This window comes from Bactrocera oleae, chromosome 6 (assembly GCF_042242935.1).
Source record: "Bactrocera oleae isolate idBacOlea1 chromosome 6, idBacOlea1, whole genome shotgun sequence".
NCBI lineage: Eukaryota > Metazoa > Arthropoda > Insecta > Diptera > Tephritidae > Bactrocera > Bactrocera oleae.
In genome coordinates this window covers 48,925,590-48,946,355 of record NC_091540.1, presented here as the reverse complement: position 1 = coordinate 48,946,355, position 20,766 = coordinate 48,925,590, and the positions used below count along the sequence as shown (strand labels likewise).

Below are 20,766 nucleotides of genomic sequence, written 5' to 3'. Positions count from 1 at the left end.
GTCTGATAAAACAGGTTGTGAAAGCTCTAAAAAAGGATAGGGAATGTTTTAAATATAATATATTAGTAAAATATTTCCGAAATTGAGCACAGCAAAAATTGAAGCCGGTATTTTTAACGGTCCTCAAATCAATGAACTAATAAAGGACCACCATTTTACTGATTGTATGACAGATAAGGAGAAATCTTGTATCTTGGATTGAATTTATTTGGGTTGTGCAAAATTTCTTAGGAAATAAAAGTCTCTAGACTACATTTAACACATTGAGCACCTCATGTTACACTTACTAGAGTGAAACATGAGCATCAAGATGCACTTCCTCGTCAGCCATTTAGACCGGTTCCCAGAAACTTTAGGCGACTTAAGAACATAGTGCGCTTTCATCAGGATATTCGCACTATGAGAGAGCGAGACCAGGGTCGTTGAAATGCAAATATAATGGCTGATTACTGTTGGATAATTTAAAACAATACTGATGTTTCTACTCGAGCAAGAAAAGCACACAAAAGAGAGCACTCGGGACTATTACGCGATACCTCTTAATGTCTCCTCAAGATCATATGAATAGTAAATCCGCAAACTCACAGTTAAGGAGCACAGCGAACTCCCCTCCACGCAGTTTCTGCTGGAATGTTTGCGCATAAGCCTATGTAGATCTTGAATTACCCTGAGAAACCAAGGAAAGCCTTCGGCAATTACTTTCTGGATTTTATAGTAGAAAAAATACTACTTATTGAGAGGTTTTTAGCAGCCACTATCCTTGTACGTCTTTTTATGTCAATCACTTCAAGCGAAAATAACAATAATTCTTTTACACAAATATTTCGAATTTTGTGCCTGAACAAGTGTTTTTCCTCGGAGTTCTTTTTCATTACTTTAATGTCCTCAACCGAAAATCATAGTTTGCATGATTTAAAAGTGATGGAGTTTGGCTTGGACGACGAGCTCACAAAATATATGGGAGTTCCTCAAGCAGCCTTTCAAAACGCTTAAAAGCAGCTGAATACATTCAAAAACAAGGAAATCGGGTGCCATATGAACTGAAGCCAAAAAACGTTGAAAGACGATTATCATGTCAGAAATGCCGCTTGAACGCTAAAAAAATAAGTCGTTTTTATTCTGTATTTGGTGAGATCAAAAGGGCGTGCTTATTAGCATCCAAAACTAGGGCAGGAATCGTGGCACTCGTTAACGAGAGAACTTTTTGTATTTTTTTGTTTTCGGATCGCGGTACATTTACGAAAATTTAATTTACAGTGCGGCGATCCGGTTACTCAGCACGTTACGAAATTTTACTCCATACGATTACTCGCTTGTTAACGAGTGCCACGATTCGAGCCCAAGTGAAACGATTACTGAGCAACGCCACCGACAACAAATCATCAAATTGAAGCGAGCAATTGCCGAAAAACGCCCGAAATTTAGTCGCGAAGGCTATTGAAAACAGCGGCTGGGAAATTTATCCTCATCCGCCTTGTAGCCCAGATCTTGCCCTTTCTAACTATCATTTGTTTCGGTAGATTTAGTACACCCTCACTGGAATGCGATTCGCATCAGAAGAGGGTATCTAAAAATAAGGTTTATTTATTCTTTACAGCCAAGACGGCAATGTTCTTTTGTGATAGAATTCACAAATTGTCAGAAATATGGAAAAATGTTATAGCTACAGATGGGAAATACTTTGAATATTACTATTGTTCACGTTTTTCTCAAATAAATCTTAAAAACCCGCACGAATATACTTATAGTATATAAAATTTTTGAAGAGATTTGGCAGTGTTTAGAAGGTTCAATTAAGATCGTCCACAGCACCCTTTCGTTTAAAATCCGGTGTTCGATATCCGTGTACATACATCAAGAGCGTGCCATTTAGATGTGTTTGAACCATCACATCTTCAAAACACCTTAACCTACGCCTTATTATATTTAAATAAAAGAAAAGTATTTATTGTGTGTGTATTAATGAAAATTTATTAAAAATTAATACCTATTTCATAACAGTATGATTTATGAACTTCTAATACGTTGTTGTTACTTTATCTGTTGCAATTTTTTTACAATCCACTTTTTGTGCCTTAATACGAGTACTTAGCTGAATTTCATATTTTATATGGTCGATAATTTTTTCGTTTCAAAAATGAACTACATAGACAATTTACACAATTTCTTAAGAACCCTAGCAATTTCAGAATACAACTTTTTAAAAAATAGATTTAAGTGTAGTAATATATATATATATATTCCAAATATTTATGCGCACAATTTTCTATGTGAACCGTTTGAGTTGTTTTATAATTTTAAAAAATTTGTACAAGTAATTATATTAGTGTAGCCATTTAAATTATTTGATTCACAATTGATTTCTTTTTCCTAGACAGAACCCGAATACAAATATTCTCTTATATAACAATGAATAGAAAAAGTTTGAAAAATATATTTAAAAGAAATGAAAGAGTTCGTTTTTTCTTCTTCGTATAAAGTATCAGTATTTTTTAAAGTATGTATGAATACTTATAACGTATGTCGATGTGAAAGTTGTTTATGATTTAATGGAATGTACGCGTATTACAACAATTCAAATCAAATGCACTTTACTTAATGGGTTTCATAAGTTGCCGTTACAAATGACGGTATCAATTTTACAACACACACAGCAAATGTCAATCGAAAATAGTGGAAAAGCACAAGTTAATTATTACTTTATTACTTAAAAGACATTTCTGAAATTAAATTTCTTACTTAAAGCACAAAAGCCTTTCGTTAAAAACCAAAAACATTTATATAAAAAAATATTTCAAAAGGCTTACATATAAAAATTGTAGAGTTTCGGTACACCTTCTTTACTTTTTGCTTTCTTGTTGTTGTTTGCTTAATCATATTTTTTCACGCAAATTAAATTTAAAAAAATTATATTACTATAAAAACTTAAAATAAAAAAAAATGGACGGTATAAAATTACGTTTGAGAGATGCCTATATTTTGAAAGTTTGTTTTCCAAAAACTAACATATAAAAGTTTTTTTAAAATAATTAAGAAATACGCAATGAAAACATAAAACCAAACGACGAACTTAAAGTCAGCAAGCGAGCACAATACAAAAAATTCAGCAAAAGAATGACCACAAAAAATACAATTATTCAAACATCCAGTTGGAAGAAAAAGTAAGTGGGTCTACATGTCTGGCAATATTTGTATATGGTATATGCCTTTTGTTTTTTGTTTCATTTTGTGTAGATAAGAACACTTGACTTTTTAGGAATACCGCGACGTCTAAGACCTTTCTGCGAATTGTACCACTTCCAACTGGTATTTTCTTATTTCAAAATTGGCAGTGTGACACGCAACGTCCAATGAGTAATGTTTACACTTTAGTTCCGCTTAATTTACTGTGCTTTGTTTTTTTTTATATATATATATATATATAGTTTTTTTTGATCGCCATATGTTGATTTTCGTGTTCAGTTAAAAGAATCGCTATTCACTTAATGAATACTGCCTTCATGTCAGCCAAATTTTTTTATGAACTGCTACAACTACATAGCTTCGTTTTCAATTTTCACACGCATTTCGTTATACTTCTCTATGGCTAAACGTCTGCGTCGCCGTTTGTCATGTCATGCTTAATATAATTACATAATTATTATGGGTACAATATGTTTTACGCTACTCTAATTCATCGATTTATTTTTGAAAACCCCATTCAACAGTTCCTCCTTTTTATACGTGTAAGTTTGTGTGGGTGTGTGTGTGTGTGAGTGCGTACGCACACGTGCGTTGTATAGTTGTGATTGCAAGGTTGCAGCAGGCTGTGTAGAGTTGTAGCTACCGCGTTGACTACGTGCTCCAATTGCCTATATGCTGCATACCAAACTATATGAACCACTCTTTCCGTTTTGTCACTTGATGGCCGGTTCTCGAGTGCAAAACGGCCTCGTCTTGGTCATCGGCGTTGTTGGCGCCCTCATCTTCGTGCGTCAGATAATCGCCTTTATGGCGGTGCACGTAACGGCCTATTAAGAAGATCATGAGCAGCAACAGCAGCAGCAGTATAACCAAAATGACTAAAACGAAAGCGATGTATATAAGTAAAAGTGGTTTTTAGAGACTTAACGTGTGTCAGCACTCACAGCCTAGTACGATAGAGAATCCGCCATAGGCCTTACGCAATTTATCCTCATCGACAAGGGGCGGTGGACGCGTTTCAATTTCAATGGGCGGATGTGTAACAGGTTCCACGCCACAAAAGTCTTCCGTTAATTGAGCTGCGTAGGAAATCAGAAATAATTATTTATGAAAATTCAATCGAAATGAGTTTATTAGCAACACTTACTGCCCAGTGATTTCACATTAGCTGGTGGATTCTGTTGGAACATTAGTTTCAGCGGATAGATATCATCGAATTGCACACGTGACACACAACCCACAAAACCGTCTGTCATCGATTCATTTTTGCCTATATACATATATTGTATGTTGTTGAATTGCGCATCAGCACTTGCTTTTATATCGAAATGATATTCGACTGGCTCGTAGTTGTCCACTGTAAGCACCACCGTTGAGCCGCCATTTTTACGAGAGAACCGCACATCATGGTATTGACCCAAACCGAAATGTTTCTTGGGGAAAATAATCTCCTGACGCTCAAAACCGAAATCGAAAACACAGCGCAAAAAACCTGCAAAGGAAAATTCTGTGTTTAGCATGCGAAAATCAATAAAAAGTATTGGCTTTTCGTAAAACCCGTTACACCCACCTGAATTCGATATTTGTATCGTTAAATATTCACCAGTCAAATTTGACGAGAAACCGAGCAGAAAACCTTTGGGTATTGTTGTTGTAAATCCAACGCGTATATTTTCAGCAATCGTCGAACGGAAGGAGCCCTCAAACTCATAGCGTATAATAGAGCTGGTGCGCAAGTTGACGCCAATTTCTAAGCAGACAAATAAACATGTTAAACAAGCGCTATTTACTATAAACAAGGTAAGTTTACCATCAGCACAAATCGGTCCTTTGAATGCGCTCCAACGGCAGTCGCAGGAGTAACCATCATAACGTTCTATGCACGTGCCATTATTTAGACAGGGGCTGGACTCGCAACGGCCTACACAGTCGGCGCTCACGCCGTACAGACCACGTAAGGCATACTGTTTTAGATCCACCATTTTACCGTTAAGCAACAAAGCGCGTATGCAACCCACATAGCCGTCACGATACTCCGTCGTAGCGCCAATCACCAAATCTGATGTGAGATGTAAGGCGCGTACTGGACCTGGTGGCTCACGTACCTCCGCCTTGATGGAGCCGTCAACGACGAGACGAGCTTCCTTGCTGTTAAGGAATTTCGCAAACATTTTAATGGAATTTTAGGTAAATTAAGGTAAAAAAAAATTAAATGGTACACACCGATTGCGCTCCACGCTCACTGTGTGCCAGTGATTATCGTTCAAATGATAGCTTGTGCCCACATTTACGCCAAGTGGTCCACTGCCCGCTTGATATTGGAACTGTAGTTTGTTGCCACCGTTTATGCTTAGCTTAATATAATCAGTCGGACCAGTTGCATGGAAGAGTACAGCATTTTCTTGTGTCGTCTTAAACTCCAAATAAATATCACCCGAATGACCCATATCGAATGGCGGCAAATTAATGGTGGAATCGGCAATGCGGAATGTCACCACATTGGTGAATAGATCGTCACCTTCGCAACGCAGCGAACCCAATGTGTAACGCCCTTGTTTCTCATCGAGCGGTGTGCCAGTGTCACCGAATTTCACTGCGCGCACCGGTAAATGCTCCTTTTCACGTATGTCGCCGCCATCCTCAGTCCATTCGAGACTATTCGAATCGCAATTACACCATTTAGTTGGATCGTGACATTTGCCCAAAATGCCGCACTCACATTTACGCGAACCGGGCAGTGCGCCAGCCCAATAGTCCATAGGTTGATTGTGGCGGGAAACCCACCAAGAGAAGGGACGGAAATTGCCCGCTTCAGCTGTAAGTAGTATGTGAGAACATGTTAGTTTTAGCAACAGTTATTAGACACAAAAGCGAATACTAACAAGGCGAATTGAAGAGACGCGATGAGCGGCATGAATAGCTCAAACGCTGCCAGCAGGTGTGTGAGCGATTTAGTAGCGCCTCAATTTGCAACATATTGGCATCATACATGATATTCTGTTCAAACGAGCCTGGCTCCTGGAAGCCATCAACTGTGGTTGTGTGTTCTTGACTGTGACTGAGTGTGGTAATGACGCGACCATCGGCTATGAAAGACGAGGCGATTATAAAAATGAAGACGGTTACACTTTAAATATATTAAGAAAGCTTAATTTTTACTTACAATAGAACTCGCAAGTAACGGGGAACGGTTCCAACGGGCCACTGCCGTCAACGTCAATTTTCAAATTAACGCGCTGATTCACATGACCAACATTTTTGTAGGCCTGACACGAGAGTGGATTGTTAGCTACAGAAAATACATAATTAACAACAAACACTGCGTATAAGGTACTTCAAGAGCTTACATGTGTGACATACAGCGCCCGCATAGCCCGTGTTGGCACAGTCACAGAAGAACTCCATCGAATTCTGGTGGCAAACGCCACTGTGCTGACATGGATTAGGATTGCAACGATCAATCATTTGGCAGGCATCCACCACCACCTCATCACCGCAACACACCTCTTCGCCCTGCACCCAATCTTTGGGTAACTTATAATTGCCATCGACCAATATCAGACGCATGCAACCCACAAAGCCATTCTTATCCACACCGCCAGCGATGTAGTAAACTTTGCCTGTCGATATTTGTATTTTCTTCGTTGTGGTCATCGGACGTTGATCTATATCGAGTACCAAACGATTACGCCCAATTGTCAGCACAAACGAATGCCATTTGCCATCGTTGAATTGTTCATCGTAGTTGTCTAGTATGATGCGTGGTTTATCGCCCAGTTTCATGTCGATTTTCACCTTGCCAAATTCCAAAAATACACGCACATAACCGCCTGAAGCGAAATCATGATGCAGCATAATGCCTCTATCCTCGTAAGTGCGGAAATAGAAGGAAACATTCATTGTGCTTTGCGCTTCATAGCCCTTGATGCGCACATATGAGCCACGTGTGGTGAACGTAACCGGGTAAATGGGTGGCGAGGGGCACGCATAAACGGTGTGGTATTTTGTATAACGGTACGCATCTCCATACTCGAAACTGTCCTTCATTGCGCGCACGAAATTCGTCGAATTAATGAATATGTTTTCCATGCAGCCAGTGAAATTTTGGGTAACAATAATGCCTTCCTGAATATTGGGTACACCGCCGAGGTAGAGCTAAAAGCATTAATTAATTGTATTACATTTTTAAAAAAAAAGTAATAATATCCTAACTACTTACCGCGCGATTCAAATTCAAGCGCGTGAATTCGCCTTTAATGCGTCCACGTACTATAACACGATCCACTGAGAATATAATATCACGGCGATTGCGCGAGATCACCACATCGTGCCACACATTGTCGTCTAGCAGGCTGCCCACGGAGAGTGAAGTCATCAAACTGCTGCCCAAATCCAAATTCAATATCATTTTATTATCCTTAAGCTGCAGAGCAAAATAATCGCCCTGTGTGCCGCGTGAGTACATAAGCAGTCCATTAGCGAAGGCGGTTTTGAAACGGAAACGTATTGATTCACGTGTGGACGCCACTGGCTCATACTGCAGATCATAAGTAACTAGACCAGTGCCATTGAAGTACAGGTTCTCGGCAACTAAGGTGAGAAAAGTGGTGAAATTAAAAGGTTTGCAGATTTCCTTATTTAATTTTACGAATGCGCATATAAAATGTCTGTCGGACTCACCATAATCGCAGCCATAGAGTTCGACACGCATTGAAATACGATCGTGCCAGCGTGTTGGATTGATACGCACCCACTGGGCAATTATGGGCACCTCGAAAACATTGTAGTGTATAGAGTTGCCATCGGAGTTACCCTTGAACATCTGTGGGAGTTTATGTTTTGTGTAATAAATATAACCTCTAAATTCGCGATACAAATAACATTTAAAACAAAAACAGCATAACCGTGAAGAGCGTACATACATGCAGTGATATGTAGATTTTATTAAACTCTCACCGACAGCAATTGTTAAGAAACAACACAATTACAAATACAAGACAGATCACATACATGAAGGCAAAATATAGAAATATGAACACAAACAAAAAATAATAAATAACAAAAAAAAATACAAATACATAAAATTTGACAAAATTAAGTAAAATGAAATAAAAAAAACTTTAAATTAAATAAAAATTAATGCATAAATAGAAATAAAATCAAAAATAAAATAAAAATAAACACAAAAATAAAACAAATTCAAAATTTACTAAATAAACAGCACTAAATACTAAAAAATTAAAAATATGTGCATACTCTTTACAATAAGCGATTTTTGCGGTGGAATTTAGTGTCATAAATCACATTTAATTTATGAATTTTTAAATACTTCATTTTTTTTTTTGTATTTATTTCAGCAGGCATGAATTTTAATTACTTTCAGATTACATAAATAATGTTTTTCAAATAAATATATTATATATTTTTAGTAATACAAAAAGTTTTTTGAAACTTCGCTTTGAAAAGAAATGAAAATTTATTATTTGGTAAGTATTTAATTGTCTTCTTTTGCAAATGAAAACTTTAATGTAAACAATAAAATAATTTATGTAAATAAACGTAAAAATAATTCTTATAAATAAAAATTACTATGTGATAAACATTAAAATTATTGTGTTTTAAATTAAATACTCCAAAGCAAAGTGTTAACCTGTGATAATAACGCTCTGTAATCTCTTCATATTAAGACTGTCATAACAAATTATACTTGAATCATAAAAAAGTTTTAATAACATGATCTACAGAGAAGTGTTCTCTTACGTTTCAAGATAAATCAATGAGTTTTAGAGTTCTAGTACATTAAGTGAGGAACTTAGGATATACGTCGTTTTAAACCGGTTACAGCAACAATGAGTAACTGAACAACTGAAAGGACCCAAATTTATATACAGAAAAGAACAACCAATTCGACAGCAATCTTGATGATAGTTTCAAACATCATTTAATTCATAAACTGAAGCAAGAGAGAATTCTATAATTGTGATGATGACCAGATGACTGATTGAGAAAGAAAGTGCTATAAACTACTTTGTAGCATTTTTATTACCACATTTAAAACGTGTGGTAAGAAATAAAGGGTTTACAATGTTTTCGAGATTTCAAAGCACTTAAGACTTCCATTTTCAGCACGAACATCTTTGAAAAACGTAAAAGATCGTAACAGAATGTTAGAAACCTACTTAAATATTTATGGAAAGTTGTAAACTTCTTTTTTGGATAATTGCATTGAGTTTTGGAAAAGAGAGTAATGAAATCAAGCACTTTTGTATGAGTTATTAAAATTAAAAATTCATACACGGAAAGGATTTTTGAAAAAAATATTACACAATAAACGTAAACATTAATTCAAAAAGACACTTGAACAATTGGACAAGACAATACGATAATTCTAATTTGGTCAACTATCCACAAGCATCTACCTATACATTTTTAAATAATCGTACTTTACCTGCGGCTCATTCGATGGATTCACATACGACCGCCAGTATTCGCCATCATCCGAATACTGCACAATATACTCGGTAACAAATTCTTGTGTATGCTTTCGGCCCATTGTGGCGATTTTGCGTGTTTTGCGTGCTTCACCCAGATCGAGTGTTAGAAAGTGATTGTAAGTATTCTCGATCGGTGTCCAAGCGGAGTCGCCTTTATTGTTAAGGTGTTATTTGTTATTTACGCAGCATTTTGTGTTTTAAATGTTAATATAAATAGAAGAAAGTGTGTAGCAGCTAGTGAGGCAGTGTGATATATCTATATACTTAGGGGTATATGGGGTGCATCGAGTGAGAGTTGCATTATTTGGTTTTTTGATAAAATGCAACAATATGACGTTTTTATTGTGTTACAAATGTCATTATTTCGCAGCTGCTATTTGTTTTACTTTTTATTTTTTTTATATTTCTTTTTTTGTAACGCTACAACTCCGCTTTATACACACCATATACTTAAATAACATTGTTTATGAATTAATAGTTAAATTTATTGATAATTTGTTAAACACACACCACAAATATGCAAACCTCACTCACACCATGAAACAAAATAACTGGAAAATCTAAAAATTATTCTACAAAAATGTTTAAAGAACCAAAAAACTACACATTTTAATATTTTACTACTACAGAAATCTAATAAATAAAAAACCATAGAAAATCCAAAGCAAATAATTAGAATAAGCGCATTAGCAGCATAACTACGGATTAGCACAATATTACCGTTACATAAAAAGAGGAAATACGTGTGAGTAAAAAGTGGTGGTAAGTCCTGCTGAGTGCAACCAAGCTTACGCTTACTTACAGCGGCGTAACATATGTCAGTCTTGTGTCATATTTGGAATTGGAATGCAATTCTTCATAACTGTTCTGTCATGCATATATTCTTAACTAATAAGTTTCACTCACTTCTGTTATCTTTAATTACTTTTATGTTGTTTTTTTGAAGCCATTTACCTTTTTCATAAACCATTTTCAAAATATGTACAAATGTGGTTGTGTTGTTGACTGTTACTCTGGGGCTTACCTTAACGTTGCCACCTGGTTCTTTATAGTCGGCAAACTCCAAATCAGATATACCATAACTAATTGAATATTCGGTGACATACTCATCGCTGTGCGGTCGTCCTTGCAATGCGATGTGTGTCACATTTCTCACATAACCCAAATCGATGATAAGCCGTTGATCGAAATCGGAATTTTTCGCGGACCACGAAGTACCGGCTTTACAAACGTATATGTATACATACATATGTACATGCATGGACGTCGTGTGCATTTATTGTGAGGAAGTAAGTATAAAAAAATAAAAGAAATGGTAAACCAAAATATTAACTACAAAAATTTAAACAAACGATAAAGCTCTAAAATAGTAGATAATCTGAATAGATAAACAAATTGCGATTTCTATAAAAACTTAATAAATAAGCTAAAATGCATTAAAAAATAATATTTACACACTAGACGAAATAATAGAACAAGATGGTGACGCTATATGGTCCGACCTTATCGAAACAGCCTGTTTCTTGGCTCGTTAGATGACTTCGACTACAATAAGAGCCTCAACAAAACGTTAGAAAGTTTCAGTTTGAGAAATTAATAGTTTCGCCGATGTAAAATGGACTAAAAAAGAGTCCAAAGTAAAATTTTCTTGTAAAAGCGTTGCATGTCCCTTTAAATCCACTTATCAAACACCTCTTTTTTAGGGTTCATACTTATCGACACAGCTCATTTTTTTCATTGATATCAACACTTTATGTGGACGGTTTAATATTTATAATGATTAACAAATATTTCTCTTAAATATTTTCAGTGGGTTTGCTTCGTAAGTAAAATTTTGCAAGTCCGGTGTGAGATGGGACGCATTTGGGATATATTATATATACAAATGGAATACGGTTTCAAGAACCTGAATTCATAACGTTTCTAGTATCAGATAGGATGAGTGCCGCGAACTATAATATAATAACTATTTGCTCGTGACTTAATAGGTTACAACTCCTTGTAGAAAAATAGATTTTTTTTGCGTATACGAGTATATATCGAATGTACATGCTATATTTGAAAATGATCTCAGTTAAAAAAGTTGAAGTCGGTTCAGCAAAAAGTTTCGGAGAAATGAACGTATTTGTAAAAATATTTCAACTAAGTGTAAACTACTCCTAAAACTTTAAACGCTTTGTTCTCGAAACGCTATCTTCAGATTTATTGAAGAAAATTTCATTGAAACTGCTGGACTGATCGACTTGAAAATTTTGACTTATTCTTCTACCAGTATTCATCTAGAGTAATAATAATTTTTTTTTTTTGGATTTGCGATAGTTTTAAGCAGAAAAGTCTTCCTCACCGGCAGACACCCTTTTTCGGAGGTCTGACTACGAAAAACGTATTTTTTCTGATACAAGTGAATATAAACCCTTAAGCAAATTGAAGTTTGGCAAAGAGTAGGATATAGTTAAATGTCGGCAGTACAGCAAGGATCAATTGCTGTCTGGATTCAAATGTTACAAAATACCCTGCCAATTCAAAATCAAAAATCGTTGAAAAAGTTTGTTAACTTTACCCTACTTTCAACGGAATGGTATAAAGTCATGCACAATTAGTTAGTTACCAGTTTTGTTTACCCAGAGCAAACCAGTGTATTGATTGATTTGTAAGCGTGACACCCTCGCATTATTAGACACGTTCTGACGATTGTGCCGCACAAATAGAAACACGTGAACGCCGAAACGATGACTTAACTAAGGGGAGGCGGCACATACAAACAATCGTACAATAACAACGCTAAAATCCCTAAATATTAAAAGGCAAAAACTAATGTCGATTGAAGGCACACACAAATAGCTTAAACAAAACTACAATAGAAATGGTAACAAATGAATTATAACAAGCAGGAAGCGTAGCTAAGCAGCACGCGCTATGCAGAAAACAACAACAGCTATTGAGAGAGTCGAAAAGTGCGATACCAAATGCGAAGGCTAAAGATAACACGACCAGACGGATGAATTGTAAAGGGACAATAAATTTTAAATTGAATAGGTGACAGACTACCAAAACCAAGTAGCGGCCGGCAAGAGAAGTGCAAGAAAAAATTTAAAACTAATTGAAATGATTATCAAAATCACCCAAAATGTGCTACAACTAAACACAATAACAACTCAAAGTAAAGTTCTACAGCACGAAATGAAAAGGGTCGTGAAGCAAGCAAAGTACCCTCATAAAATGCATGCCAACTTGGGGAATAGTACAATATCATTCTTTTAAAGTTTTTTTTCTTGTTATCGCTTTGGTCTTTGGTGCAGTGCTCTTGGGAAGGACACGAAATTGCCATTGCAATATGGCACCGCATGCATACATACATACCTAAATTTGTATATGTATACATAGAACTTATATACATATATACTTGTACATACAATTTTATTTTGAAAGGTCGCACAAGTTTGAGTTGCTGACATTTTCTTTTCGGGCATTACAGGAGTGCCAAAACTAAATGGTCATGCGGCATAACAAATATGCTTGCCAGCTAGCAATTCAATGCTCAAAAGAAACACTCAAATGCTGTAAATTTTCACACAACTAGGGGAGACAAATGTACATGGTACATTCACATGCCCATTACCGTGTATTTGCCGGCGCGCAATTGCTTTCAAAAAAAGGGTAATGCGAGGAGGCGGCGACGGCACGGCGCACTGCGGTCGTTACGAATATACCAACTACAATAATAATTAAAAAAGATGGTGAAACAACAAAAAAAAACAGTTTTGGTTGCATTGAAGCGCTTAAAGTTCATTGAATATGATTTGAACCGATCGCTAACCGCAAGCCACGCAGCGGCAGGTGCAAACTGGTGTGAGCTTGAAGGACCACTAAAATATCGTATGAAAGAACCTTTTGTTATTTGTTCGATCACACAGCAAGTATTCGTTAAATTTATTTTAAGGATTTTCCGCTTTATTAAGTTTTATGAAATAAATAGTTTTCGGTTAGCACAATTATTCCGTTAAGTAGTGCAATGGTTTTGATAATTTGGTGGTGGGATAAATTTTATATACCAGTATATGAGCTGAGTCGATTTAGCCATGTCCGTCTATCCGTTGTTGTTGTTGTTGTGGTTGTTGTTGTAGCGGCAGAATTCTGCCAAGTTGACAGTCCTTGGCCAGATAAAAATCCGGGGCCGTTTCGGTTACGTAGACCCGACTGTCGTTAGAACGGTCCGTCTATCCGTCTGTCTACTTGTATTTAGTATACAGTTTTGAGAAATCAATCTGACATTTTGCTTTCTTCTTTTCTCCCTAAGAAGCTGCTCATTTGTCGGAAATGCCGATATCAGACCACCATTGGATATAGCTGCGATACAACCTTCTTAATTGACAAATAATCTTTACGAAATAGATTATTGTCCAAGACAACGCTACAATTTTCTAAAATATACAAACTGACCTATGAAAATCAAGTCCATTTATGGAAATTTTTTCATAGGATTTAAAGCTATAGGAACGGACCAGTGAAGGGTATTATAGTTTCGGTACAGCAGAACCAAACATTTTTTCCTGTGTTTTGGTATAAACTGCTAGGCTTATGAAGAGTTAATTAAAAAAAAAATTTATTAAAATCATCTTCAAATTAGATATATGTATAAACGCAACCGAAGAGGCTAAATTTAATATAGTGAGATGATATGTGGAAAACGTCAACACGAGGATGGGAATTCATTATATTAGGGATATGAGGTACATACCACGGTTTACAATAAATCCTTAAATATTAAGCGCTTAATAATTATTATAATTTTATAGTTTTTAAGAAAATTTGTTCACTTAATTTCATTAAAATATCACACATTTTGACCAACCTAAACGGTTTATAGTCAACTGGAAAGTTGGAAATCACTATACAGGGTATATGGTGGGCAGAGAAAGGTCTGGGCTTGTTGCATTAACCTTTGACATTGTTAAGGTTAACTCGAGAACATATTTCAAGCCATTTTATAAATAAATAACTCACACAGTGACCGACATATTCAGTATGAGATAGAGGTAATATTGACCCGATTTTATGCATTTTTGGCATTACTACATATTAACAGAAACAATAGATTTCTGAGTTTCATTCAGGTACCTCACATACATTCACCACTATATAAGGATAAAGTCAATCGGTTGTTTAAAAATCCTGATATTAGCTATAAGGGGGCAAATTTTCACCTGATTCATTTTAGGCACAAAGATACATTGTTATTTGATAAACAGGCCCGCACAATTTTATTAAGACAATAATTCACATATTGGCTGATACATGCGGTATAAAGTAAGCCGGAATGTCGAACTATAAAGTCGGCAACAATTAGGTGATTTCCGATGTTGACAAGAGAGCAATTTTGAGAAAAGCATCCAACTCTCATGAAAAGATCGTCTAGATCCGGACAAATGCTGGTGTTAAAGTGAGCTGTTTGCCTGCTGTTCAAAGGGTGCTAAGGAATACTCCATATTTGAAACAATTAAAACTTAAGAAAAAAACCACCACTCCACTTCCCCGAAAAGAAACACAATAACATTTTGCACCGGAGCATATGGCCTTATAATCTGTTTGGCGCTATGCTGTCTTCTTAGACGAAAACAATTAATTTGGAAGGGCAAATACAATTATTATTTCCGTGATCTGCGGAAAGAAGAACATCAGTTGTAACGTATTGGAGAACAAAATGTCGACTTAATGCACTTGGCGACTTACTCACCTGACATTAATGTAATAGAAAAGTTGTGGGGTTGTAGTATAAAAATTAACCAGACTTAGAACCTGCCTTGTGCTAACCTGAGCGCAATTTATGAAGAATATACTAATAAACGTTCTAACACCAAATCAATTAAATCAGAAAATTATCAGCTAATATAATTTATATTAAAATAAATTATTATAAAAAATATATTTTTATTCGAAAACATCAACATTGCAACAACACGTTTATGCCTAAAACTTAATTGTGGTATAAACACAAGCTTAAACTATGCCTTCCGTCTTTTATTTAAAGCTTTTCTACAGTATTCAACTATTTCAACGTCTGATGCTTTTTCCGTCGCCACCAAGAGTTGTTCAATATTTAGAAATTCAAATTTTCCAAATTCTGGCTTATAATTTTTAAATGCAATTGCTGCACAATACTTTGGTTGTAGTAAATGCTCTTCAAAGTGAAAATCATTTTCGGGCAAATCATTGCAACGTAGTGTTGTACCGGTTAACGGTGATGTCACAACATCCAACTCACGCGTAGTATCCACAGTGAAACTGATTTTTTGCAAATCGACAGTTATGCCCACCCCAAGTTCTTTAACATACGCCTCTTTAAGGCACCAATGACGCATAAACGCCTTTACTTGGTCGGCCTCATTATGCTGTGGGTGACGTATGTAGCGCCATTCACTGTCAGAGAATTTGCGCTTCATTATACGAAAGAAGTCAGCTAGATTTTTGCCTCCACTATATTCAATTTTCATAACATCAACGCCAACTCCCACTTTTGATGTGGTGTTAGTAGTAGGTGCTGCATCTGCTGCTCCCATTTCAGTTTCGCTAGAAATACCTGCAAGCAATACAAATTTCCCCTGGTGTGATACATTGAACGAGAGTTGCTTGCGGCATTTATCTTCTGCTTGTAACCAATAAGGCTTTCCACGTGCATCACGTGCAAATCGCACATCCTTATAGTCAACATCACTATGGGCACTGACGAATTTTCGCATTAACAGGCGTCCAACTAGTGACGAGAGGAAATCATCAAGAAATACGAATTTCATTAAACGCTCACATTCCTCAGACTGTATGACAGCGACAGCTTGTGCTAGTTGCGGTAGTGTTGGATGCCAGCTAGCCAAATCAATAGCCCAACGAGTACATTTATGTTGCACCATTGCATTAAGCTTTTGTAAACAATTTTATAGTAGTTTTTGTTATTTTATTTCTTTATTTTTAAAATCAGCTTAACATACAAGAATCCATCACATACGGCTTGATTCCAATTAGAAGTTGTCAAAATGTCAAATTGTGCACAAAACAAAAACTCAAAGAGCAATAAAAAAAAGAGCGAATTGAGCACATGCAGTGCTGCCAACATCAGAAGAGAAAAGCAATAAAAGTGTAAACATACCGTACTGAGGGCAGATTGTGCTAAAAAGCTACTTCGAACTTAAAAGGTATAATAGTGGCTAGCAATTTTTTCATAATTTTTAAAAATAAATCTACATAAATTTAAAAGAATATTGAAAAAATTTATTATGCACTACGAATACTTTAATATTATTTTACAAATATAAAATATTGTCTGAGTAAAATTCATAATCATAATAGAATAAAATAAATAATGTATACAACTAATAAATTAATTTTATTCAAGATAACCGAACACATACAATCTATGCACATAAAACTAAAAATAGGGCAGGCATATTCAACTCAAGCCATATTGGCCTACCATATATACGTATATAAGATGTCAATAAGTTGTTTTTAAAATAAAGAATTGCGTAAAATACTGAAAGAAATAAAACTCAAAATTTCATAAGATCACTTTTGTATGTGTTTAGCACAAACCTTAAATGTTTTATAAATTTACTTTAAATAGCAAATTCAAAAAGCCGAATTCTATCAAACTATAAATTTCATATAAAACAAAAATATTTGTTCCATTTACTACTAAAGCGAAAGTATGCTTTCATTCTCCTTTCACACAACGAAAACTTCTACTGTACTTTATGAATTGTTGTATAATACTTTTAGTACAGTAAACTTCTGAGCACACGAATTATAATAAAATATATGATAAAAATAAATTTTTTTTCTGTTTAAAACCAATTAATATATGCAAACATACACACATATGTGCGTATATGAAAAGTAAACGTAAGTATATTTAGTCTGTCCACATTAAGTTTATTGAAAGCAAATTTTACTCTACACACCATTTATTTTAGGTAAAAAGTAGTGGAATTCTTAATGAAAACAAAAGTATGTGTGAACAAAATAGAGACATACATATAGATATGTATATATCGACAAACCCCTAGCAAGGTGTCTAATAAATAATCATACATGTGTATATACATGTATAAATGATCGAATTAATCTTTGCATATATCCAAAACACACCAAGCAACATTACATCAACACTTACCATTAAGACGCGCCTTCTCCGGTCCTCTATCGTTCAAAGATGAAGTGGCCGTAAGGACAGCATGCTCCATAAGTGGTTGATTACAATCGTAATCAGAGAAGTAATCGCTATAGGAATCTGAAAACAAGCAAAATTATAAAATTTACATCAAGGAAATAAAATGTGAAATATGTAGTCTAGACCACATGCATATGTATGTTAACATGTGCATAATTTTAAAAATTTAATTTATTGTTTGTTTTGCTTATAGTTTGACCCACATTCATATACACAAGTTTCCTTTTCTGGCACTTATCCAGCTGAAGTTGTCAGTTATTGTAATTAAGTTTTCATATCTGCTATTTTTGTTTAATTAAAAGGAATTGGACCATGCTCTCATATTTCTCATCTTGAATAAAAATAGCAAGAAGAATTTAGTGTTTTTACTGCAAGTATTTTTGTTAAAATGTGTAATTTTCTTAAGCATTTACATACTCTCATGGTCGACAGCCTACATACAAGCCAGTAAACTTTTGATTTTGACAAGTAAGCAGGCACGTCATGCTATGCTCTTTTACTTTTCATTTTAACAAGTAAACAGAAACGCCATGCAATGAGCCTGTAAGTATTATTAACGTAATTTGCAATTTAGCTTATGTATATACAAATGTTGAAAACTTTGGGCATTATCCCGCTCATGAACACTTCTCAATCATATTATATACCACACACATGACTATGTGTATATATGAATGTGTCTTACTTATTGTGTATTACTTATATTTACATAAACAAGACTAGCAACACCCTACCTTCGTTTGCGAAATAAACCACCCTTTGTTGTTGAGTGGTGCTGACAATCTGGCTGTCGCCGTGCCTGTGTATACTGTTTGGTTTATTTTGTTTTCATGCAGCCTTTTCCTGGCTAAGTGCCACTAGTGAAGTAAGACTAACCAAAGTATAATGCAACAATTTTTATATGTATGTGGGACTTAAGCTTTATTTACTGTTGAATTTCACTAAACTAGTACCTATGACTTGCATAAAATAAATAATATAAACAAATATTATTTTTTATATCAAATAACATTTGTTTAAAAATATATAACTACCTAATCAAAGATTTTGAATAACCATTATTTCATATCCTATTTAGTTACATAAAGAAAATTGGTTATTCCGATTTTCATTGAAACTTCTTTTTGATGAATTTATGTATGTTTGACTATGCAGTTATTGCTTGATCAATTATGGCGTTGTCTAGGTGTTTATAAATATTCATAGTTGTTTAATCGAAGTCCCTACTAGTTTCAACGAACCATCCCAAATGTAGAATCAAAGGAACTTGTCTGGAACATTACAGTCAATTTTTTTGTAAATATGTACATAGTACATAAGTTGTCTCACACTAAGAAAGCCTGTAATACCAACATTAAGCTCACGTGTTTAACATGGTGCTGAACCTTTAACCGAAATATTTCGCATGCGCATTAACTGTCCCGGCAGTATGTCACAAAACGCCGGTGCCGATTTGTCCTTGGTAAAGCGTATAAGTACATATTGAGCAACAAAATTATTGCAATCATTACGTTCATACATGCATACATATTTATGTTCTTAATGGAATATGCTTGATAAAAAAATTTACAAGAAAATACATTTAATTTTGTTTGATATAAAATACATCTTTAGTTAAGGAAGTTTTATGAATCACCGATCATTTTTATACATAATATTATTTAAAAACCAAAACGAACCCACCAACCATGAAAGCTTGAGTATACCTTTTCTCCCCTTCCTCAAAATATGGGTGTTGCTTATATGCTCTCTGTTTTGACTACCTAGTTCGTAAGCTATCTAGCGCTGGAGCAGGCAAGTTCAGCTTTAATATGCTCTTGACGTTGATCACACGTCAACCGCGTTGAGTGAGTATGGACAAATAATTTGTTACCAACAATATATGTGAGCGTAAATAGCCAACATGTTCAATTAACCACAGCAAGAGCAGCAAATGATGAGACATCGCCATTACGATCTCAATGTGGAGTCACACCCAAAAAAAATTATAAATGTCAGTGCTATAATTTTATAATAAATATAAATTCTCCACATATTTTAGTTATTAAATTGTAAAAAAAAAACGCAGAAATAAAACAAACACTTTTTTTTATAATTCTATAATTACCTGCAGTCACACTCCGTATGTTGCAGCTTATGAAAAAAATTCCACAACAAAGCAGCGCTGCCGTCAAATCAAAAGCATTCATTATTGTATAATTTAATTTAATATACAGATTTCAGCTAGAACTCATTTAGTACATTTGTGAATGCATGAAAAATATGTTGCACTTGTTAGGCGTCCACTGGATAACCACTTTTGAATAATTTCTTTTAGCTGTTGGCAGTGAAATTTACTTCTGCTGCCCAGCGGAGCGCTAGCTCGACACACCAGCACAATTTACAGCACTCGCGTACCGATATTTTTTAGGCGTAATGAACGCAGAGTATGCGTACAATTATTTCTTCTTGTAAAAATGTACTTATACAATTTTTAAAAAAAATATTTTTTCACAATATAATACACTAAATTATAAAAACCGTCACGCCGCTGCAACTAAATAATGCTCTTTACAACTACACGTTCGAATCGAATTTGAATGCAAGAGTTTAAGATCCAAATTACTCTCTGTCTACTTTGACATTCCAATAAGAAAAAATATTATTATGAGAATAGAAAATAAAAAGAATGTTGTTGGCAGCATTGTATTACAGGGGTGCACCAGAGAATTATTGTTTTAAATGTATGTAACATTATTTTGAAATTTGTAGAAAACAACTTCAACCAAGTAAAATATTAAAATATTGGAAACCTGTTAAATACAACAATGACAATAACTTTTTGCTATAATTTTGTTTAAACAAATATTCGTAATACCTTACATATTG

At 34.9% G+C, this 20,766-nt stretch overlaps 2 protein-coding genes and 1 long non-coding RNA gene across 5 annotated transcripts; 1 reads left to right on the top strand and 2 right to left on the bottom strand.

Annotated features, from left to right (window-relative positions):
- Nucleotides 1-1,944: 1,944 nt before the first annotated feature.
- Nrx-IV (neurexin-4) lies at nt 1,945-20,488 on the bottom strand. 3 transcript variants are annotated; one of them, XM_014238850.3, is made up of 14 exons: nt 20,006-20,488; nt 17,842-17,958; nt 9,632-9,828; nt 7,864-8,005; nt 7,403-7,773; nt 6,531-7,338; nt 6,347-6,472; nt 6,066-6,269; nt 5,407-5,998; nt 4,994-5,331; nt 4,754-4,933; nt 4,331-4,675; nt 4,128-4,262; nt 1,945-4,061 (listed from the first exon to the last, which is right to left on the bottom strand). In XM_014238850.3, exons 1-14 carry the CDS (start codon nt 20,085-20,087, stop codon nt 3,871-3,873), a joined length of 3,828 nt encoding a protein of 1,275 aa, XP_014094325.1. In that variant the 5' UTR covers nt 20,088-20,488; the 3' UTR covers nt 1,945-3,870. The 3 variants fall into 3 exon arrangements, with proteins under 3 accessions (XP_014094325.1, XP_014094324.1, XP_069968297.1); XM_014238849.3 differs by lacking the exon at nt 9,632-9,828 and adding an exon at nt 10,702-10,898 and having other exon boundaries at nt 20,006-20,487; XM_070112196.1 differs by lacking the exons at nt 17,842-17,958; nt 20,006-20,488 and adding an exon at nt 10,702-10,845.
- Nucleotides 15,518-16,727, bottom strand: LOC106620368 (L-aminoadipate-semialdehyde dehydrogenase-phosphopantetheinyl transferase). The gene has a single exon (XM_070112197.1). It carries the CDS (start codon nt 16,580-16,582, stop codon nt 15,680-15,682), a length of 903 nt encoding a protein of 300 aa, XP_069968298.1. The 5' UTR covers nt 16,583-16,727; the 3' UTR covers nt 15,518-15,679.
- LOC118680945 (uncharacterized) lies at nt 17,949-18,253 on the top strand. The gene is made up of 2 exons (XR_004976589.2): nt 17,949-18,034; nt 18,092-18,253. It is a non-coding gene; the product is annotated as an uncharacterized lncRNA (long non-coding RNA).
- Nucleotides 20,489-20,766: the final 278 nt, after the last annotated feature.

Excerpts from the sequence above, each read along its gene's own strand:
- LOC106620368 (XM_070112197.1), bottom strand. The coding sequence starts at position 16,582 with ATGGTGCAACATAAATGTACTCGTTGGGCTATTGATTTGGCTAGCTGG.
- Nrx-IV (XM_014238850.3), bottom strand. The coding sequence starts at position 20,087 with ATGAATGCTTTTGATTTGACGGCAGCGCTGCTTTGTTGTGGAATTTTT. Across the intron at positions 7,339-7,402 it reads GCTTGAATTTGAATCGCGCG|CTCTACCTCGGCGGTGTACC; the intron begins GTAAGTAGTTAG and ends TAATGCTTTTAG. Across the intron at positions 6,473-6,530 it reads GGGCGCTGTATGTCACACAT|CTAACAATCCACTCTCGTGT; the intron begins GTAAGCTCTTGA and ends TATTTTCTGTAG.